The sequence below is a fragment of the Parasteatoda tepidariorum genome, chromosome 3 (genome assembly GCF_982258835.1).
Source record: "Parasteatoda tepidariorum strain Cologne lab strain chromosome 3, Ptep-v5.0, whole genome shotgun sequence".
NCBI lineage: Eukaryota > Metazoa > Arthropoda > Arachnida > Araneae > Theridiidae > Parasteatoda > Parasteatoda tepidariorum.
The window spans coordinates 38,351,824-38,369,059 of NC_141757.1; the positions used below are offsets into that span (position 1 = coordinate 38,351,824).

Consider the following 17,236-nt stretch of genomic DNA (forward strand, 5'->3'; position numbering starts at 1 on the left):
GCTGATTTCACTTATAATTAATTTCAAGTTTTGTGTCATTTCTACATCTTGAATTAAACTTTCGTATTTACGCTTAATGACAACAGTATTGAAACTTTTTCCTAGATGACGCCACCAGCTACGCGTAAGTAAAAAATTAGGTGAAGTTAATATCTTCATCTTGGACTTTTTTTTCTTCTTAGTCTCTAACTTCCTGTTATTTACATTCATCGTAAGATGAAGTGAAAATATTAAGCTATAATGAGGAATGTCCTTGAACAAAGTTCATGTTGATTAAACTTAATGTTAATTTTTGTTACCGAGCGTTTGCATTTTATCAAAAATATTATCGTTTTAAACTTTTAAGAAAAATGTCTTCTTTCTCAGCTGTAGTCAAACCTCCTAACGTGTTGGTTTTTACTGCTGAAAAAATATATAAACACGCGGCCGAAAATCTTGGAAAATGTTTATGTATTGATAAATATCTGATCTATCATCTTAAGCAAGACCAAGTGCTTACTACACCTTGGATGGAAAATGCCGTTCTATTAGTGGTTATTTCGGACGATATCGAAGAAAATATCGTGAAGGAATTCATTCAGTTTGTGAAGAAGGGAGGTAAATTATTAGCTGTGAGTTCAAACATTAAAGTTCCAGGCATTTGCTCTTATGAATGCATAGAAGAAAAAATTGTTTCTGTTACTTATAAAGGTTTAGCAAATGCTGACCTATATCGTGGAAAGTACATGTTCTCAACTGAAAATGGATGCGTTCTTGCACATGACGATAAAAATAAACCAGTGATTTTCGAAGTGAAATTAAGTGATGGAACAATAATTATATCATCCGTATATTTAGGATTTAATATTTCTGCTTCAGGTACAGAGAAGCGAATAGAAAATTCTGAAGCCAATCTTTCAGTCTTAAAAAGTATATTATCTGAAAAGTTGAACTTAGAAGGTCACATTTCAGACATACCTGCACCATCATGTGGCTATGTGATTGTTGAAAAGGACGCACAGATTGAAGATGTGATGAAATTTATGTCAATTTCAGAAATTTCGTTACAAAAATCAATAAAATCATCAGCTGAAAAAGGTCAATCTTCTGACATTAAAGTTCCTTTGCTTTTTCATTATGATGATTTAAAACCTAGCCTCTTTGATAAATCAGCATATTTTTCTGCTCTAAGAACTAGTTATTTTGGTAGACCTGTAGTTTTTTTCCCAGTTGTTACATCAACTATGTACCCTGCAGAGCATTTATCTAATCACCCAGGCGTAGTCGTTATAGCCAGTCGTCAAATATCCGGAAAAGGAAGAGGCGAAAACATGTGGATAAGTCCAGAAGGGGCAGCCGCTTTTACTCTTCATTTTCCATTGATGCTTTCGTCGAAACTCGGCCAAAGAATGTCGCTTATGCAACACATGGCATCATTAGCGCTTGTCCATGGATTGCGAAAAAAAGATGGATACGAAAACTTAGAGTTCCGTCTTAAGTGGCCGAATGACATTTTTTATGAAAAAGACAAGAAGATTGGCGGTGTTCTTGTCAACACTACCATACAAGGTGATGTCGTTCATACTTACATTGGGATCGGACTTAATGTTGCCAATGTGCATCCAACAGTATGTGTTAACAGTGTTATTAAAGATTTCAATGTAAAGCATGGAAAGTCTTTAAAGCCGTTAAAAGTTGAAGAAGTAATTGCTTCCACTTTAAACGAATTGGAAACTTTGGTGAATGATTTTACCGATTCTGGTATTGCAAGGTTTTTGGATTTGTATTACAAGTACTGGATTCACCAAGACCAGAGTATCACCTTAGCCGGTACTAACGTAAAGGCAATTGTGAAGTCTATCGATGAATATGGATTTCTTATTGTTGAAACTGAAGATGGCAAAAAGCTGTCTTTGCAACCTGATGGAAATCGTTTTGACATAATGAAAAATTTAATTGTTGCCAAAGAGATTCATCTATAAAAAATAAAATTGAAAATGTTGTATGATTTAAAAAAAAGTTATTTAATTACCTCTAAACTGAAGTTATTACCTGAACTCTTATTACGAAATTTTTTTGTATACAGTAACTGCGGAAGTTCTGTTTATACATACATGACCTTCTAATTTTAACTTAATAATTCAATTTGTTTTAAATTAATAAAACAAATTGTTTACCTGTAAATTTATTTTTCATTTGATGGTATTTTTTTTAAATTATGTTTTGCTTTGTTGTAGTACGTTTTTTTAATTGCAAATTTAATTACACAAATTTTTAGTGAAAAATAGTTATCTTAAAAGAAGCTGTGTCTTCATCTATAAATTGTGAGGAAGCTTTAGGTTCCTCTTCCGCAGCTTCTGTTTGTATATAAGAAATATACATTAATATATATATATATATTTACTTAAAATTGATTGTTATGACTTGTTAAGTTTGAATTTTTATTTTCAGGTCTGTCATATTACAGATTCTATTAATATTTGAATTACTTCTTTTAAGGAAATTTTTCTTACACAATCTTAAAAAGACATTTATATATTTTAGAAATATATTTTTATATTGTTTCAATGAATATATATGTATATATTTTTGCGATAGTTGAATTGCAAGTGTTTTTCGCTACATATTCATAAACTTTAATTAACTTTAAAAAGTCTAATTAATCTTGAAATGTTATTTCAGTTTATATATATATATTATTCATGTTTTGTTAATAAGGAGTGCTTTGTTAATTTTTGATGTATTATACTTTTTTTAAGGCTTTGTTAGTGTTTTAGAAAAACAAATAACTTTGTATAAAAAAATATATCTACTTAAGTTACTTGTTTTTGTTTGAAATTATCCAAATCTTAGTAAGTCTATAAAAGGAAAAATCTCCCTTTAATGTACCTTATAAATATTTTTGCATTTCTATTTTTTATAAATCATATTAGTGTGCATACTTTTTTTAAAGATAAGGTTTTTGTTCTTTGTTAAATATGAGAATTTTAAGTATGTTATTTGTTATAAAAAATATAAATAGTTTTTTTTTATTTATATTGATCTTTATTTTCAATAAAGTAGTTAAACCAAGAATAATCTTTTTATTTCTCCTTTGTTTGTTCACAATAATCAGTCTTCATCAAACATTAACAGTCAAATATTTCTTATTCATTTGATTACACATTGAATATTAATTTATTTTCTTTCATATTTTTGGGTTTCTGTTTAAATTTCAAATTCAAGCACTGTTTAAGAAAGTTAATACAGATTTCTTGTTTTTTCCAAGTGCGGCAAAAATAACGGTATATCCATTTATAAAAATTGCCCAATTTTATTCAGAATATTGTACATTTATTCGAAATACAAAATGTTTATTTATAATCAGGTTTGGCAAGGCATAGGGCACAATGATTAAAATTGTTCTATCCAAGATAATTTTTATTCAATTCTCAATTTATTAAATTATCTAATTTTTTAGAGTGTTTATAAGTAAAAATTTTAACTTGCAATTTATGAGAGAATATTTCCTTCTAAAACCTATGCATAAATAAGAAAATGGGAAAAATTAGTCTAATGGTTTTATTGATATTATTTAACTTCAAAAAGTACAAAATTTTCCAATTCTTTTTATCCATTTTTTTAAAGTGCTTGTATGTTTTTGCGTCGTTATTTTGTTAAATTTATTAGAATTAAGACTCTTACTCATATTTAAACAAATTTTTTTATAAATATTGGTTAATATTATTTTTATTTGATATTTCTTGAGTGTAACAAAATAAAAACTGGAAAATAGTTATTATTTTATTTATTACTTTGCTGATTTAAAAGCATTATTTTATAAGGAACTATTGGGAATAGGCATCAAAAATTCTTCATAGCTTAATATTTGTTTTTAAGATAAATTATCTATAAAAAATTATGAAGTATGAATACGTCAAATTTTGTGCAAATGGTTACACATGGAATATTAACAAATTTTCATGGTTTTAGTCAATTTAAGACAGTGAGACCCTAATGCCCTTAAAAGCTATAGAATTGTAGAAATATTGATTAGTTTGTGTATGTGCTTTCTTGGCATGATTCAGAAGCTTTTATTGTATTTAGACAAACATAAAACATATTGTTAATAAAAATTTTTTAGTAATTAAACTACCTAATTTAAAAAACATAAAAGCTGTTGAGTTATAGGGATTTTTATTACTTTGCTCTTATATACGAGAATTAAAAAGAAATTTATAAAATTACCAATTTAAATATAAAAAGGAAATACTACGGATGATCCATAGTTGTTGGCAGCTATGTTTAGCATGCCTATTCCAGGAATAAAATTATTAACCTGTCATGTGCTAATCTAAAGAATTAAAAAAGGCGGCAAATTTTCTTACTAGGTTCTTATGTTTAGGTTGTGATGATTCACTTTTACAGTAGGTCTATATTTATATCTAGGTGATTCTATTAAAATATATTTTAAATTATTGATTTACTGTTTTGAAAAGAAGTATATTAATAGCAAGTATTTGTTTTATTTATATAGTTTTAATAGTGTATAATAAATTTATTTTTATGTTGTAGTTATTTTGATAAAATAGATTGTTCTTAGGAAATTTGATACTTTCAGTTATTACTTGTTGAAATATTAACTGAAGTGTTATTATTTCTTGAATAATTTTTATTTTATTTTATTTATTTAGTAAAAAACAATGAGTTCAGTGTTAAAACAATTATTGACAATTGTTGTAACAATTAGCAATATTACAATCAAAAAAGTATTAAAGTAGTTAAAATTACATACAAGTTTGGATGTTATACTGAGTGTAACATCAAAGCTTATTATTTTATTTTTAATATCGTCAAAAACATTTAATTCTTTTTACAGATATAGTTTTCATTTAATTGTATTTAAGCAATATTTTAAAACTTATTTTAGGGTTTTTTCCGACGAAGCCAGTCCAGTGTTGTAAATTATCAGTGTCCTCGTCAGAAAAACTGTGTTGTTGATCGAGTCAATAGAAATCGATGCCAGTACTGCCGGTTACAGAAGTGTTTAGCACTTGGGATGTCTAGGGATGGTGAGTATATGACATGTATCAATTAACTTGTCGTATTATTTACTTTGTTGAATACATCTTTAAATAACTAAAAAGTTTTATGTGTTACTGTTTTTGTTAAACACTGCGTATCATTGCAGCGGTTAAATTTGGTCGCATGTCTAAAAAGCAGAGAGAAAAAGTGGAAGATGAGGTGAGGTTTCATCGAGCACAGCTAGTCCGTCCTCAGGGTACGACTCCGTCCCATTCGACGCCACAGCCCACAGAAACTTCGCCCGATAGTTCTGTTTTCGATCACCAGCAGCAACCGTCCTCATCCAATCAACATGTCTCCTACATTAACAGCGGGTATTTTAACAAGATAATTCTTTATTTCCAAAATGGTCGTATCTTTTCAAATTTAAATAAGTTTTTTTTTTCTTTTTTTAGTTTTATATAACAGAAAGTTGTTAATTTATTTTAGATTAGAAAATTGAACAGTCTTTAATTTTTAGAAATCGATTATTTTATTTTTCTAATCTATTTGAATTGTATATCCAAATATGAAAAGAAGACATTTTAATTCAAAAGAATAATTTGGAAAATAACTAATTAATTATTATTATTTTTAAGTTAATGCTTATCTCTGGTCATGAACTGAAAGTTAAAGAAAAACAAGGCACAATTATCAAACTTAATTTGCATCTAGGACTTGGAGCCAAAAAATTTTGGATGTTCAATTCCACCCCAGATAATAAGCTGAAGCTCCTGCTATAACCTAAGGCTCTGACTATTTTACTATATATTTATGCACCTAAAATTTTTATTATTAAAAGGAATATTAAAAAAATAGTATGATCATCAGCTCACACAAAAAGTGCAAACTTAATTTAATTCTTCATGTTATGTCCAATTTCAAAAAAAAATAAAATAAAATTGAATCTAATGAATCTTACATTGAATTTGATCATAAATCATTATAAATGTTTTTTAATGCTAAGAACAGCAGCTTTGCTAGCAGACAATGCGTTACAATAGGCTAGGCTTCTCGATTGTCTGTTTGATACAATGAAATTGTTGGAGCATGGGAAATTTTAGAGCTTCAGCTCCGGAGAAAACATAGTTTAGGAAAGCTATGGCTCCACGTCCCTGCTTTACACCACAGGTCTTAAATTAGTGTTATTTAAAAAATTCAGGTGAACAAGCATGGTTAGTGTAAAACAGAAAGAAATTTTTTTTTTCTTGTATTCCTATATATATTGAATCTGATTTTTTAAAATGTATTAAAATGTTTCTTAATTTGTTTTCACTGCTGTCTTAATTTATAAAAAGAAAAGGTTTCATTTTGTTATTGGCACATGTTCTTTTGCATACTGATCATGATAATGTACTGATTTAGTTATATTTAATTATTGATTGATTGATAAGTCATTTTCTTAAATATGCCTCTAATTGATAAAAAAATATCTAAATCATTAAAAGAAAATTTATCAGTCTTCCTTTTTTCTTTTTTAAGGGTAGAAGTCATAAAAATATAGATAATTCTATCTAATATAGATTATATCTAAATCATTAAAAGAAAATTTCTAAATCATTAAAAAATCATTAAAGGAAAATTATCTAAATCATTAAAAGCAAATTTATCAGTCTTTTTCTTTTTTAAGGATAGAAGTAATGAAAATATAGATAATTCTATCTAATAAAGATTCTTATCTAATATAGATTATTTTTCTATATAAATTTGTGCACAAAATAGATTTATCTAAAAAAAATTTTTTTGTAATATTATTAGTTTCTAACAATTAATTATTCATATTAAAATGTAAAAATTAGTATTGCTGTTTAGAATGTGAAGGGCAAAATTAGGACATTTTAATGCTTGTCAGTTGTAGTATTTTTTCAAAAATTTTAAATGATTAAATAAACCTAATATTATTAATGCAAGGGTATAATATGGGAAGCGTTTTAAGGTGCATTTCTAAAATGAAAGAAAAATTTAAGAAACAAGTGTGAATTAAATTAATTTTCAGATTATTATAAAATACTCGATGATTCTATATTTATTTTTAAAATAAACAACAAATAAATAAATTTTACAAGGTGCATTTTTGACGAAAAAGTGGTGTCTGATACACAATTTTTTTGTTGCCTTGTTTTCATATTTAGTCGGCCAGTGGCCATCGTTAATCTCGACCTATGTTAGAATGAACTTATTTTAGTTTGTGAAAAACATTTAATGATGTATATTTTTTAGTTTGCTTTTTTAATATTATTATTACTTAATTAAAAGTTGCATGCGAATTTAGTAAACAAAATGCAAACTTCAAAAAGAACACCATGTTTTTCTTTTAATTTCTTCTTTTTTGTAGGTATAATTATAATGGTGACTTAAACACATTTCCTGCTAATGGTTATACTTACACTCCACAAGCCATACAATTCGACCTTGGCAGCACAGATTTTGTGGATAGCACAACATTTGATCCTCAACAGCAGCTAGAGCCTATTGCAGACGCCAATAGTCTACTCATTACTGTAGTACCTCCTGGACCTATGACTACAAATTCCCATTTAGGTTAGCAGAATTTTCGATTTTCATAAATGTTCATGCTAGTAACACTAAGATGTGTATTATTATGCAGGGTGTCTCAAAAATATTGCAACAATGCTCTTAGGGGATGTAGGGTAAATCAAATTCAAAATTACATTGCAACCCATGACTGAAAACGTTGAGGGAAAGTGGTTATAGTTGTAAAAAGACGAAAGCGAGAGTTTAATTGAACCAAGTTTAGGACATATTATAGTGTTACAGAAGAATTTTGGAGTTAGTAAAATCAGAGGCCAGACATACCTTTTGCTGATTTACCATTGATTGCCAGACACAGTCACATACAAGGAGTTTCTTTGATTGTAGGAGTAATGCTGACTGACTGAGGAAAGTTTTCGTGGTTTTTATCCCCATGTCACTCAAATGCGAGTTAGTTCTGTCATAAATTCCTATACGAAGGTTAATTTCTCACAACACTTGAACCAGGAGTTCCCTTGTCTTCTGGATTAGGTTGCTCAAAATTACAAGGCTACGGAGTTGAACATTAGTAGTCATAAGCCCAAAATTGGTTCAGCTGTTCAGTGATGGTTATAAAACAAAATTGTTGCTATGGCCGCAGTCGCTAAGGGGATAGAACATTCACTTCCCACTAAAGGTTACCCAGGTTGAAAAGCCAGTGATGGCTGGTTGATATGAAATTTGCTTGCTCGAACCACAGTAATGACGTAAAATATCCCAAGTGGAAGACGATGTGGTTAGAATCTCCTTGGCAAACCCTTGCTAAAGATAGGAAGTTTTGGTGGTTTTTGTGTAACACAAATAGGTATTAGTTTCATCACTAAGCAATGCTTTTAATCTCTCTCTTTTTTTTATTTTTTTACCTCCTGTTTTGTATAAATAACTTTACCTGATTTTTTTATATATATTTTTTTATATCTACATCTGTTTAGCTGAAAAAGAATTTATAAAAATAAATGCAACATTTAGTTGATGGAATAAAAATTTTATTTACAGTTTGATTTATCACATAAAACATTTTGTTTATGATCTGTTTTAATTTAATCTACAAATATGTACATATTATTTAGCTTTCTTATATTTCTTGCACTGAATTTTACATTCTGAACACTATAGTAATAAATGGCATATTTTGTGGTTCAGAAAGAATTTTGGGGTGTAGAATTTGGTCTGCTATTTTACTGTTATGATATAAGCTAAGTTATCCTTTTACTATGATTTGTGAAGTGAAAAAAAATACAAATTTTTTTAATATTTTTGGGGTATTTATTTTTAGAGCTTTTGTAAAATTTAAGTTGCTTTCCGAAATCTTAAATATCTGACTTTAAGCAGTTTACATACGTAGCCTGGCATATTTTATACCATGATTTAGCTAAATTTAGTGTTGTTCAGTATTCTCTTATTATTAACATTCACTTATTAGTTTTTATAATTTCTTTAAATTTTTACAAATTTGTTTAATTTTTAGAACTTTTAACGAAAACTCTCACCGAGGCGCACACGAGGACTTGCTTATACACAAGTGAGCAGGTTGCAGAAGTGTTTAGGAAACCTACAGATGTCACATCGATTCTTGTATACAAGAGCATGGTGAGTTTTATAGAGTATTCTTTCATTTAAGTTTTTTTTTTTGTATTAAACTTTTCTAATGCTCTTACTGTGTTTTTCAATGCTGCATAAGTTCACTTTTTAAAACCCTGACTCACAGCAAATTAAGAAAATGATGTATCGATTTAATTTCCATGAATTTATCAAAATGTTTTAATGCTATATATCGTTCTTAGTTAGTGAAAAAAGGTAGAGGCTGGTACAGCCATTAAAGTTTTCTGATAAAATTAAAAGCTGCTATATTTCTCTTGGTGAGTTTTAAAAAAGCATGCACCCAGCTGATTGTATTAATTATTTTACAATGCTAAACCTATATACCAAAAGATTATATTACTATACACTCTAATTCTTATAAGATAATAATGTTAAATTATTAAGTTTTGTGATTTATGTTAGCGATTTATTTTTTTACTGCAGATAATTGTTACTTAAGAAATGATTAAGCCTTTAAAAAGAAGTATGTGTTTTAGTAAAGTAAAGGGGAGAAAAGTTTCAATTATTTGTTTAAAAAATGTTCTGAGTTCTATACTAAAATTCTGTTCTGTACTTATGAAAATGTTTTGATTTCAAGTTTTTATCAAGTGTTTGATCAAGTTTTTATTTCTATTTTCTGTTGTGCTAATTACGAGAAATTTCTAAGTGTAATTAACTAAGTGATTCAATTATTTAATAAAAGTTTATTTCAATACTATTTCCTGTACAAAATGTAAACTTCACAATATCCACTCCACTCAGATGATTTAGTTTCCTTTTTTCTGATAACTAATAAATATTAATTTCAAGTGATAGTTTATCGTATGATATCTTAATGAATTTGAGCAAACTAGTTTATAATCAGCAAAACTGAGAAATAAATAAAAATTGTGCCAGCTTCCTACTGTTAAATTCTATTAATCTTTAACGCTCTTTTAAACTGTTTGCATCATAGTGTTCACAATTTTGACTTTTAAATTTTTCATCAAAATGGAAACTTATCAAAGTTGTTCTTGACTGTCAGTTCCCAAATGAATTTGAATTTGTATCCACTGAGGTCTTCAAATTAAATTATTGTTGCATAATTAAGACTAAAGTTATACATTTCTTGGAGAAAATTCAGTTTTTTCAATATTGTAATTTAAAACCTTCCTACTAAGCTTTCCAATTATTGAAGATGATTACGTTTTCCATAAATACCTTATGATAGTAGAATTTTCAATAAAATATTTTTAAACCAAGAACAATTTAATTTTACTGCTATGCTTTTATTGTTTATACATAATTTGTCAAGAAAATATTTTCAAATACATATTGAAAATTTAGTTGATTTTATTCATCAATTTTCCTCTGAAAAGAAAAGTTTTAATTATATTTTACAGATAATTAATATTTATGTTCTCTTTTTTTACTACTGTCATTTCTAGGAGGCATTATTTTCATCAATAATATTGACATTTGTGTTTCTTCTTTCACAGGATCATGAACAGCTATGGCTAGATTGCGCTCAAAAACTTACAAACATAATTCAACAGTTGATAGAGTTTGCCAAAATGGTACCAGGGTTCATGAAACTTTCACAAGACGACCAGATCTTATTACTTAAAGCCAGTACGTATTTCTACTATAATCATTAAATCATATCTTTTAAACATTATTTGTATAAATCCATTTATTATTTATTTCATTACATAACAGATCTTATCTTTTGAATTTATTTTTTATGTTTTTTTTTAAACTAAAAATGTATATTTGTTATAAAAAGCTAACTTTATATTTGCTATTTTTTAATTAAACTTTAATAGCATGTTTTAAAAATTTATTTTCTTATTTAATTGTAATGATGATGTTATTTTTTAATATTACAACATTTTTATAATATATTTATTTTCTAATAAAAATATTTGCAATTGCTTTAAAACTAGATATTTCATTTTGAAATTTTATAAATCTACCAAATTTTTATGAGGACAATTCAAAAAAGAAATCAATGCATTGTTATACTTATTTATTCATTTTTATTTCTATTAAAGAGAGATTGAAATTTGCATTAATCTTTGAATTTTCATTCTTACCATTCAGTATCTACTTTATCAAACTGAAAGGATTCTATTAGTTTTATTAAATTAAATTATTATTAAATTAAATTATTTTATGAATAAATATTGTTCCTTTTCTTTACAAGTACATTATTTGTTGTATAAAGTATTGATTAATATTATTTGCGTAAGAGGTTCTTTAAGTATGTAAATATAGAAAATATTGCAATTTTTTAACCATAAGTTTGTTTTTATGCTTAAATTCATTTGATTTATTTTTCTCATCAGTCAAAGTTTTTCTGAGATCTGGCAATGCTGCTATCTTAAACTTTTTATTAGTTTATTTCAACCTTTTTATTTTTTCTTTTACTTAAATTTTGCTTGCCTTCTAAATAAATCTGTGTTTCTATGAGTTAGGAAAACAGAAAATATCTGAAATTGTCTTAAATTTTTTTTCTTTCAAATTTTTGCCTGTGAATAAACCCTATTACAAATCTGTTGAATGATCAATCTAAAATTATTTGAAATTTTAAACAGCCATTGAGACCAAATTTAGATAATTATCTTACTACTTAAAAATTGCTTAGCAAAGTGAAATATGTATGAGTTAATGTCATTTAATGATATCTATTTTCTTAATGACAGTCAGAAAGTTAATGTAAAACCAACGACAAACAGTTGCATATTTTTTTAACAAGATACTTATGAATGCAAGCATTTTTTTTCCAGAAAAGTTTTGTTCATAGTTATATATATGTGCAGTAGAAGATTTTATATTGCTAATCTTGAAATCAGAGGCTTTGCATTTTATAGAATTTTGTGTTATATAGATCATTTTAATTATCATTAAACTTTCCTATTAATCATGTCTGCAATATTAGTCTAGAACAGGTTGCCTGGCTGGAAATTAGTCTGGGTCTGGAATGCTTTAAAATAATTTTTAGATACAAATATTTACTAACACAATAATATGCACTAAAGTACTTCTTACTCGCATGAGAAAAAATTGAAATTTTCTGGAGCATTAAAACTAATAAAAATGTATGTATTTTGGATTGCTTAGCCTTTGAAATTATTACCTCTTATCAAATAGGTAAATAAATATTGTAAGAAGTTAATTTTTTTTACTCATTTACAGAAATTCTTAAGCTGCAATTTTTATCGTTCACTTCTGCAAAAATTAATGGGGACATGGAGAATTTCAATTTATAATATTGTATTATATCTATTTATATATTTATTGATTTATTGCCTTAATACGTCTTTATTTGTTTTAGTTATCAAATTTTATGTCTAAAACTAAAAAAAATATCCCAGATACATATTTAATTTTGTTTATTTTCGAATTGCAGGTAGCTTTGAAATGAGTGTATTAAGAATGAGCAGGTATGTTGACACACATTCTGGCTATGTAATGTATGGAGAGGTTATGATGCCATCAGAAGCTTTCACTACAGCAGGTAATCATCATCATAAAAATTTCTTCCATTTATTTCTTCTTAGAATTAAAATAAAGATTTTTTTTTTTTCTAATCAAGGAAAATATTCATGAATGGGATTGGATTTTTTGTGTATCTTCAAAATTCTAATTTGATTTTTGATCTGTTATTTATTTATTTTAGATGATTTTTTTTCATATCTTTTTCATTCAGTCATTAAAAAAATTTGTTTATGATGATGAGTTTTCCTATAAATAAATCCTTTATTAAAGAATTAAGTTATGTCGTAATTTCTTTTCCTCCAATTTTAATCTAAGCAATGTTTTTTCCTAAATTTATGTTTTATTTATTTATTTTCGAAATAGTTTGTTTTCATCTTATACTATATATTTATGTGTTAACAACAGCTGTATGAGTACTTTTTTTATTTGAAAAGAACGCAAGTTATACATATATAATGTAGTTATATATCTTTCAATGCTAGAAGTTTACTTTGTTTTTACAGCTGCCTCCAATGTGTATATTTAATTTACTTTAAAGTATCATAAATCCTAAAATTGACTCATAATCATACTTATTGTTTGTAGAGAAAAACTATAATAATGCAAGAAAATTATAAAAAAAATAATTTTTCAATTAATGGTGATTAGAGGACATTTATTGGAATCAAAATGAAAGCAGAGTGGGCCTTTTTCTCAAAGAGCTTAAGGGGAACACTATATATGTATATATATATCAGGGCTCGAAAAACCACCCGTCCTCAGCGGTCAAAAATTCCCCGCGGGCAGCGAATTTCTCGATTCCGACGCCCGCACGGACGGCCATTTTCCCGTTAATATTCGTGATACATTTTCAATTTTTGTTATCTCACAAAAGTCTAGCGCCTCCCTTCCTAAAATGACTCTCTAATCTAAAAATACAGCAACATATTTAGAAGCTACGGGTTAGTTTCAAAGAAGGATGGGTACATTGTTGGACAAGCTGTCCCCGGGGACAGGTAAAATTTCTGAGTTTTTTCAAGCCCTGATATATGTATATATCAGGGTTGGGGTTTTGGACGTCCTAAACTGGTTTTGGACAGGACACGTGGGTTTTACTGTATTATACTGGGTAAAACTGTCCTAAACTGGATAAAACTGTCCTAAACTGGGTAAAACCTTGAACTTTGGTAAAAGGTAAAAAATTCTATAGGTGTAATCATTTTACACATAATAATTACATGTATCAATAAATATTTGATATTTTTTGTACAATTTACTTTAACTTATCAAAAGAAAATAATATAATATAATAGGCAAAGGTTTATAATTTTTGAAACTCCATAATTCATTGAACAACAAAAGTGAATACCTAATCCTTTAAATATAAATATGCTTTTAATACTGATAAATAATGTTTTTTCATAGGGATAAATAATGCAATATTAAAAAATAAGGATTCTTAAAAAAAAAAAAAATACTAAATTTGTTTAAAAATTAACCTTTTATTTTTCACAATATTTTTTTAAAAAAATGTTATAATTTTTGCATCACAGGATGATAAAAAAGACATCTATTTTTAAAAAATTTGTTTTTAAGTATAAATATATTAGTTTAAATTGAAAATACAAAACAACTGAAAAATGTATTAACAGTTTTGAAGGGTATAACATCAGTTTCAGTTACTGACACTGGTGATGTATCACCACTATGCTAAAGGAATTGAACATGAATGAAATAACAGTATTCTTGAATAATATTATAGATAAATAAACCTGTTTATGACTAACCAAGCACTTGGACCCTAATAGCTTAATCTGTATGGCAAGGTACAACTTCAGTTATGTATTATTGAATGAGAGGATCAATTGAACTTGATTACTGATTAATCTTCCTTTGTTTAATGTTTAAATTGAAATGTCAAACAATATTAACAAAACATTATACTTTTAAAAACAAATATTCTGTAGTATATTTAATTATCAATATGTTATTAGTTCTATGTTTATTTTACCTCTTAAATATTGTTCAGATAAAATTGTGACATAATTTGAGTAAAAGGGTTTTGGACAGTTTAAGACAGTTTTGGACAGGACGGTTTAAACCGTGGATTAATCCATTCTGTCCTAAACCTTGCCAACCCTGGTATATATATATGCTGAATATAAATCCTTCTATTACTGCTTAAATGATCTTCTACACGGATTTTCAAGTGTCAGTTTTTTCTACATTTTTAATTATCTTTGATTTAATAACATTTAATGAAGTTTTCACCAAATATATATGTAATTTTCTATATAAATGCATTTTAGTGTCGTTAATTGATTTTTTTATTAAAAATTTTGTGTCTAATTTTTTAAAATTTCTTTGTAGATACATCTGAAATGAAATTGGTTAATAATACTTTTGAAATGGCTAAAAGTATTGCAGAGTTGAAATTGACAGAATCTGAACTAGCTCTATATTCAGCTTCTGTATTACTTCAACCAGGTATTACTTTTTTTATCATCTGTAATTACCTCTTCATGTTTATGATTATTCTGCAATACCTTATTAATATTTCATGAAAATTATAAAATAATTTAACATTTGTAATCGTTAGCTTTTCTTAAGTAATATATCTTTCTTTCCCGCTGTATTATCCTTATTATTTATTCACTTTTTGTTTAATATAGAATGACAGTTTTGTTAATATAAAATCTCACAGCCTTCATTATTACAAACATTAGTTCATATCCACTGTATCCAGTTTCATTTTCTGCAGTTGCCACATACTGAATGCACTATATTTTTATATAATGTTAAAGCAACATAAATGCAGCATATTAAACAGCAAGCATATAATGCAGCATATTTAATTTTTAAAAATGAGCTGAACACATCAGCCATAAACTGACTTGGTAAGTCTAGCTAGGAAATAGGTATACCTTATTAATTAACACTATATATTGAACATATTCTCTTTAATAATAGTTCATTTAGAAAAACTCTTCGTGCACAACATTGTAAAATGATTCCTTGAGCTATAAAATAACAAAACTAATCAAAACCTTTTTTCTTTTTCTGTTGTATACACTTTTATTCTGTTGTATGTTTAATTACAGATCAGGGTTGACTTTTCTGAACAAATAAAAAGTGATTTTCTTCCTAATTTTTGGTCATTTGTCGTGATATTAAAAGGATCTGAACTTTCATATAGTGCCCTCTTTAGAAATCTACTATTTTTTATTCTCAAATCAAGGAAATCTCAATTTAAAAATAACTTGCTGTTTTTATAAAAATTCCATAAATTTAGCAAAAATAGTATAATTTTTGTTAAAATATTACCTTGTTGCCATAAAGAAATTCTAAATTATGAATCTTGTATAGAATGCTAATAGTATTTTTTGAAAATAGGATTCCAGTTCCAATTATCTTATTTTTATTTCAATTATCTTATTCTTATTTATATGTGTATCAATATTGCATAAGCATATAAATTAGCATATGTTCATTAAAGCAAATAATAATGAGTCATAATATTATTTACAAAATGTAGAAGTATGCATATCAAATCTTGATTAATCAATAGAGAAAGAATTAAAAAAAAATATGGTTAAAAATGAATATTAACTACAGACATTTTGTGCCTCTTTACACCCAGAGCCCAGTCTTGTAGGCTTGTGCTGTAATAGAGCCTTCTGTTTTTTTGTAAAAGGAAGATTTGCACCAAATGTTTAAAATATATTATTAATATAGATATCTGTTACAATACTAATTGATTTTTAATTTGCTCTAAATCTTCATTCTAATTTTCTACTATATATTTTTGTGCTAAATGTTTGTTTTAATTTTTTGACTAAATTATCAGGCTCCAAATGTTTCTTTCTACAATTTTAACTGTATATGTTTGTTTTTTTTTCCAGACCGTCCTGGGCTAAAGAATATTCTTGACGTACAAACTCTAAATCAAGCAATATTAAAGGCCTTAAAGTATGAACTTGATCAGACTCATAAGCTACCATATAAAGGAGATGTCCGTGCATTCGACATCCTGATGGGAAAACTGGTCGACCTGCGTGATTTGAGTTCTTTGCACATGGAAACACTGGCCAAGTTCAGGTGTTCAGCACCACACCTCGAATTCCCGGCTCTTCACAAGGAACTCTTCTCGATTGAAAGCATGTGATCATTTCCTCCCATCATTTCTTCATTTTCTGTACAGTGCCAGAGTTTAAAGTATTAAAATAAAGGGTACCTCAGCTTTGGTTTAGCTGATGAACTCAAGTAAATGGCAAAAAGAAGGAGAAAAAGAAAAAATTCGCCATCCAGAAGTTCTTCGAAATTCATTTTTATTTTGGATGGATGACTAATATTATTAATTTTTTGAGAATTTAATAAAAAAAGAGAAGTTATTTTCCTCTCGAGTAGCAGTGGAATTGTACTTTATAAAGAAGCGTGGCTTCCTCCTCATGTACAGCTTCATCATGTGACTTCAGCACATTTATCAACCGGTGAACTGCGATATCTGATTTGTTGAGATATCAAAACGGTGCTGTCATTCCTTCGTTTACAATGTTACATCGACAAATACCATTCATCATTGAAACTTTTTTTTAGAATAGGAGAAAAAATGAGGTTTATTTTAGAGATGAAATGTGATATG

The 17,236-nt window shown here is 27.2% G+C and overlaps 2 protein-coding genes across 3 annotated transcripts in view; both read left to right on the forward strand.

The window, feature by feature from the left end:
• Hr3 (nuclear hormone receptor 3 ROR-beta) overlaps nucleotides 1-16,890 on the forward strand; it is a 108,096-nt gene extending 91,206 nt beyond the window's left edge. For both annotated transcript variants that reach the window (XM_043046612.3, XM_043046613.3), the window contains exons 3-10: nucleotides 4,889-5,030; nucleotides 5,150-5,357; nucleotides 7,358-7,563; nucleotides 9,023-9,144; nucleotides 10,614-10,746; nucleotides 12,527-12,634; nucleotides 14,965-15,081; nucleotides 16,497-16,890. In XM_043046612.3, coding sequence (XP_042902546.1) covers nucleotides 4,889-5,030; nucleotides 5,150-5,357; nucleotides 7,358-7,563; nucleotides 9,023-9,144; nucleotides 10,614-10,746; nucleotides 12,527-12,634; nucleotides 14,965-15,081; nucleotides 16,497-16,759 — 1,299 coding nt within the window. In that variant the 3' untranslated portion in view covers nucleotides 16,760-16,890. The remainder of the gene's footprint in view (nucleotides 1-4,888; nucleotides 5,031-5,149; nucleotides 5,358-7,357; nucleotides 7,564-9,022; nucleotides 9,145-10,613; nucleotides 10,747-12,526; nucleotides 12,635-14,964; nucleotides 15,082-16,496) is intronic.
• Nucleotides 152-1,970, forward strand: Hcs (holocarboxylase synthetase-like protein). The gene has a single exon (XM_016050561.4). It carries the CDS (start codon nucleotides 267-269, stop codon nucleotides 1,959-1,961), a length of 1,695 nt encoding a protein of 564 aa, XP_015906047.3. The 5' UTR covers nucleotides 152-266; the 3' UTR covers nucleotides 1,962-1,970.
• Nucleotides 16,891-17,236: the final 346 nt, after the last annotated feature.

Bases quoted from the DNA above. Each gene is read 5' to 3' on its own strand.
- Hcs (XM_016050561.4), top strand. From the start codon at position 267: ATGTTGATTAAACTTAATGTTAATTTTTGTTACCGAGCGTTTGCATTT.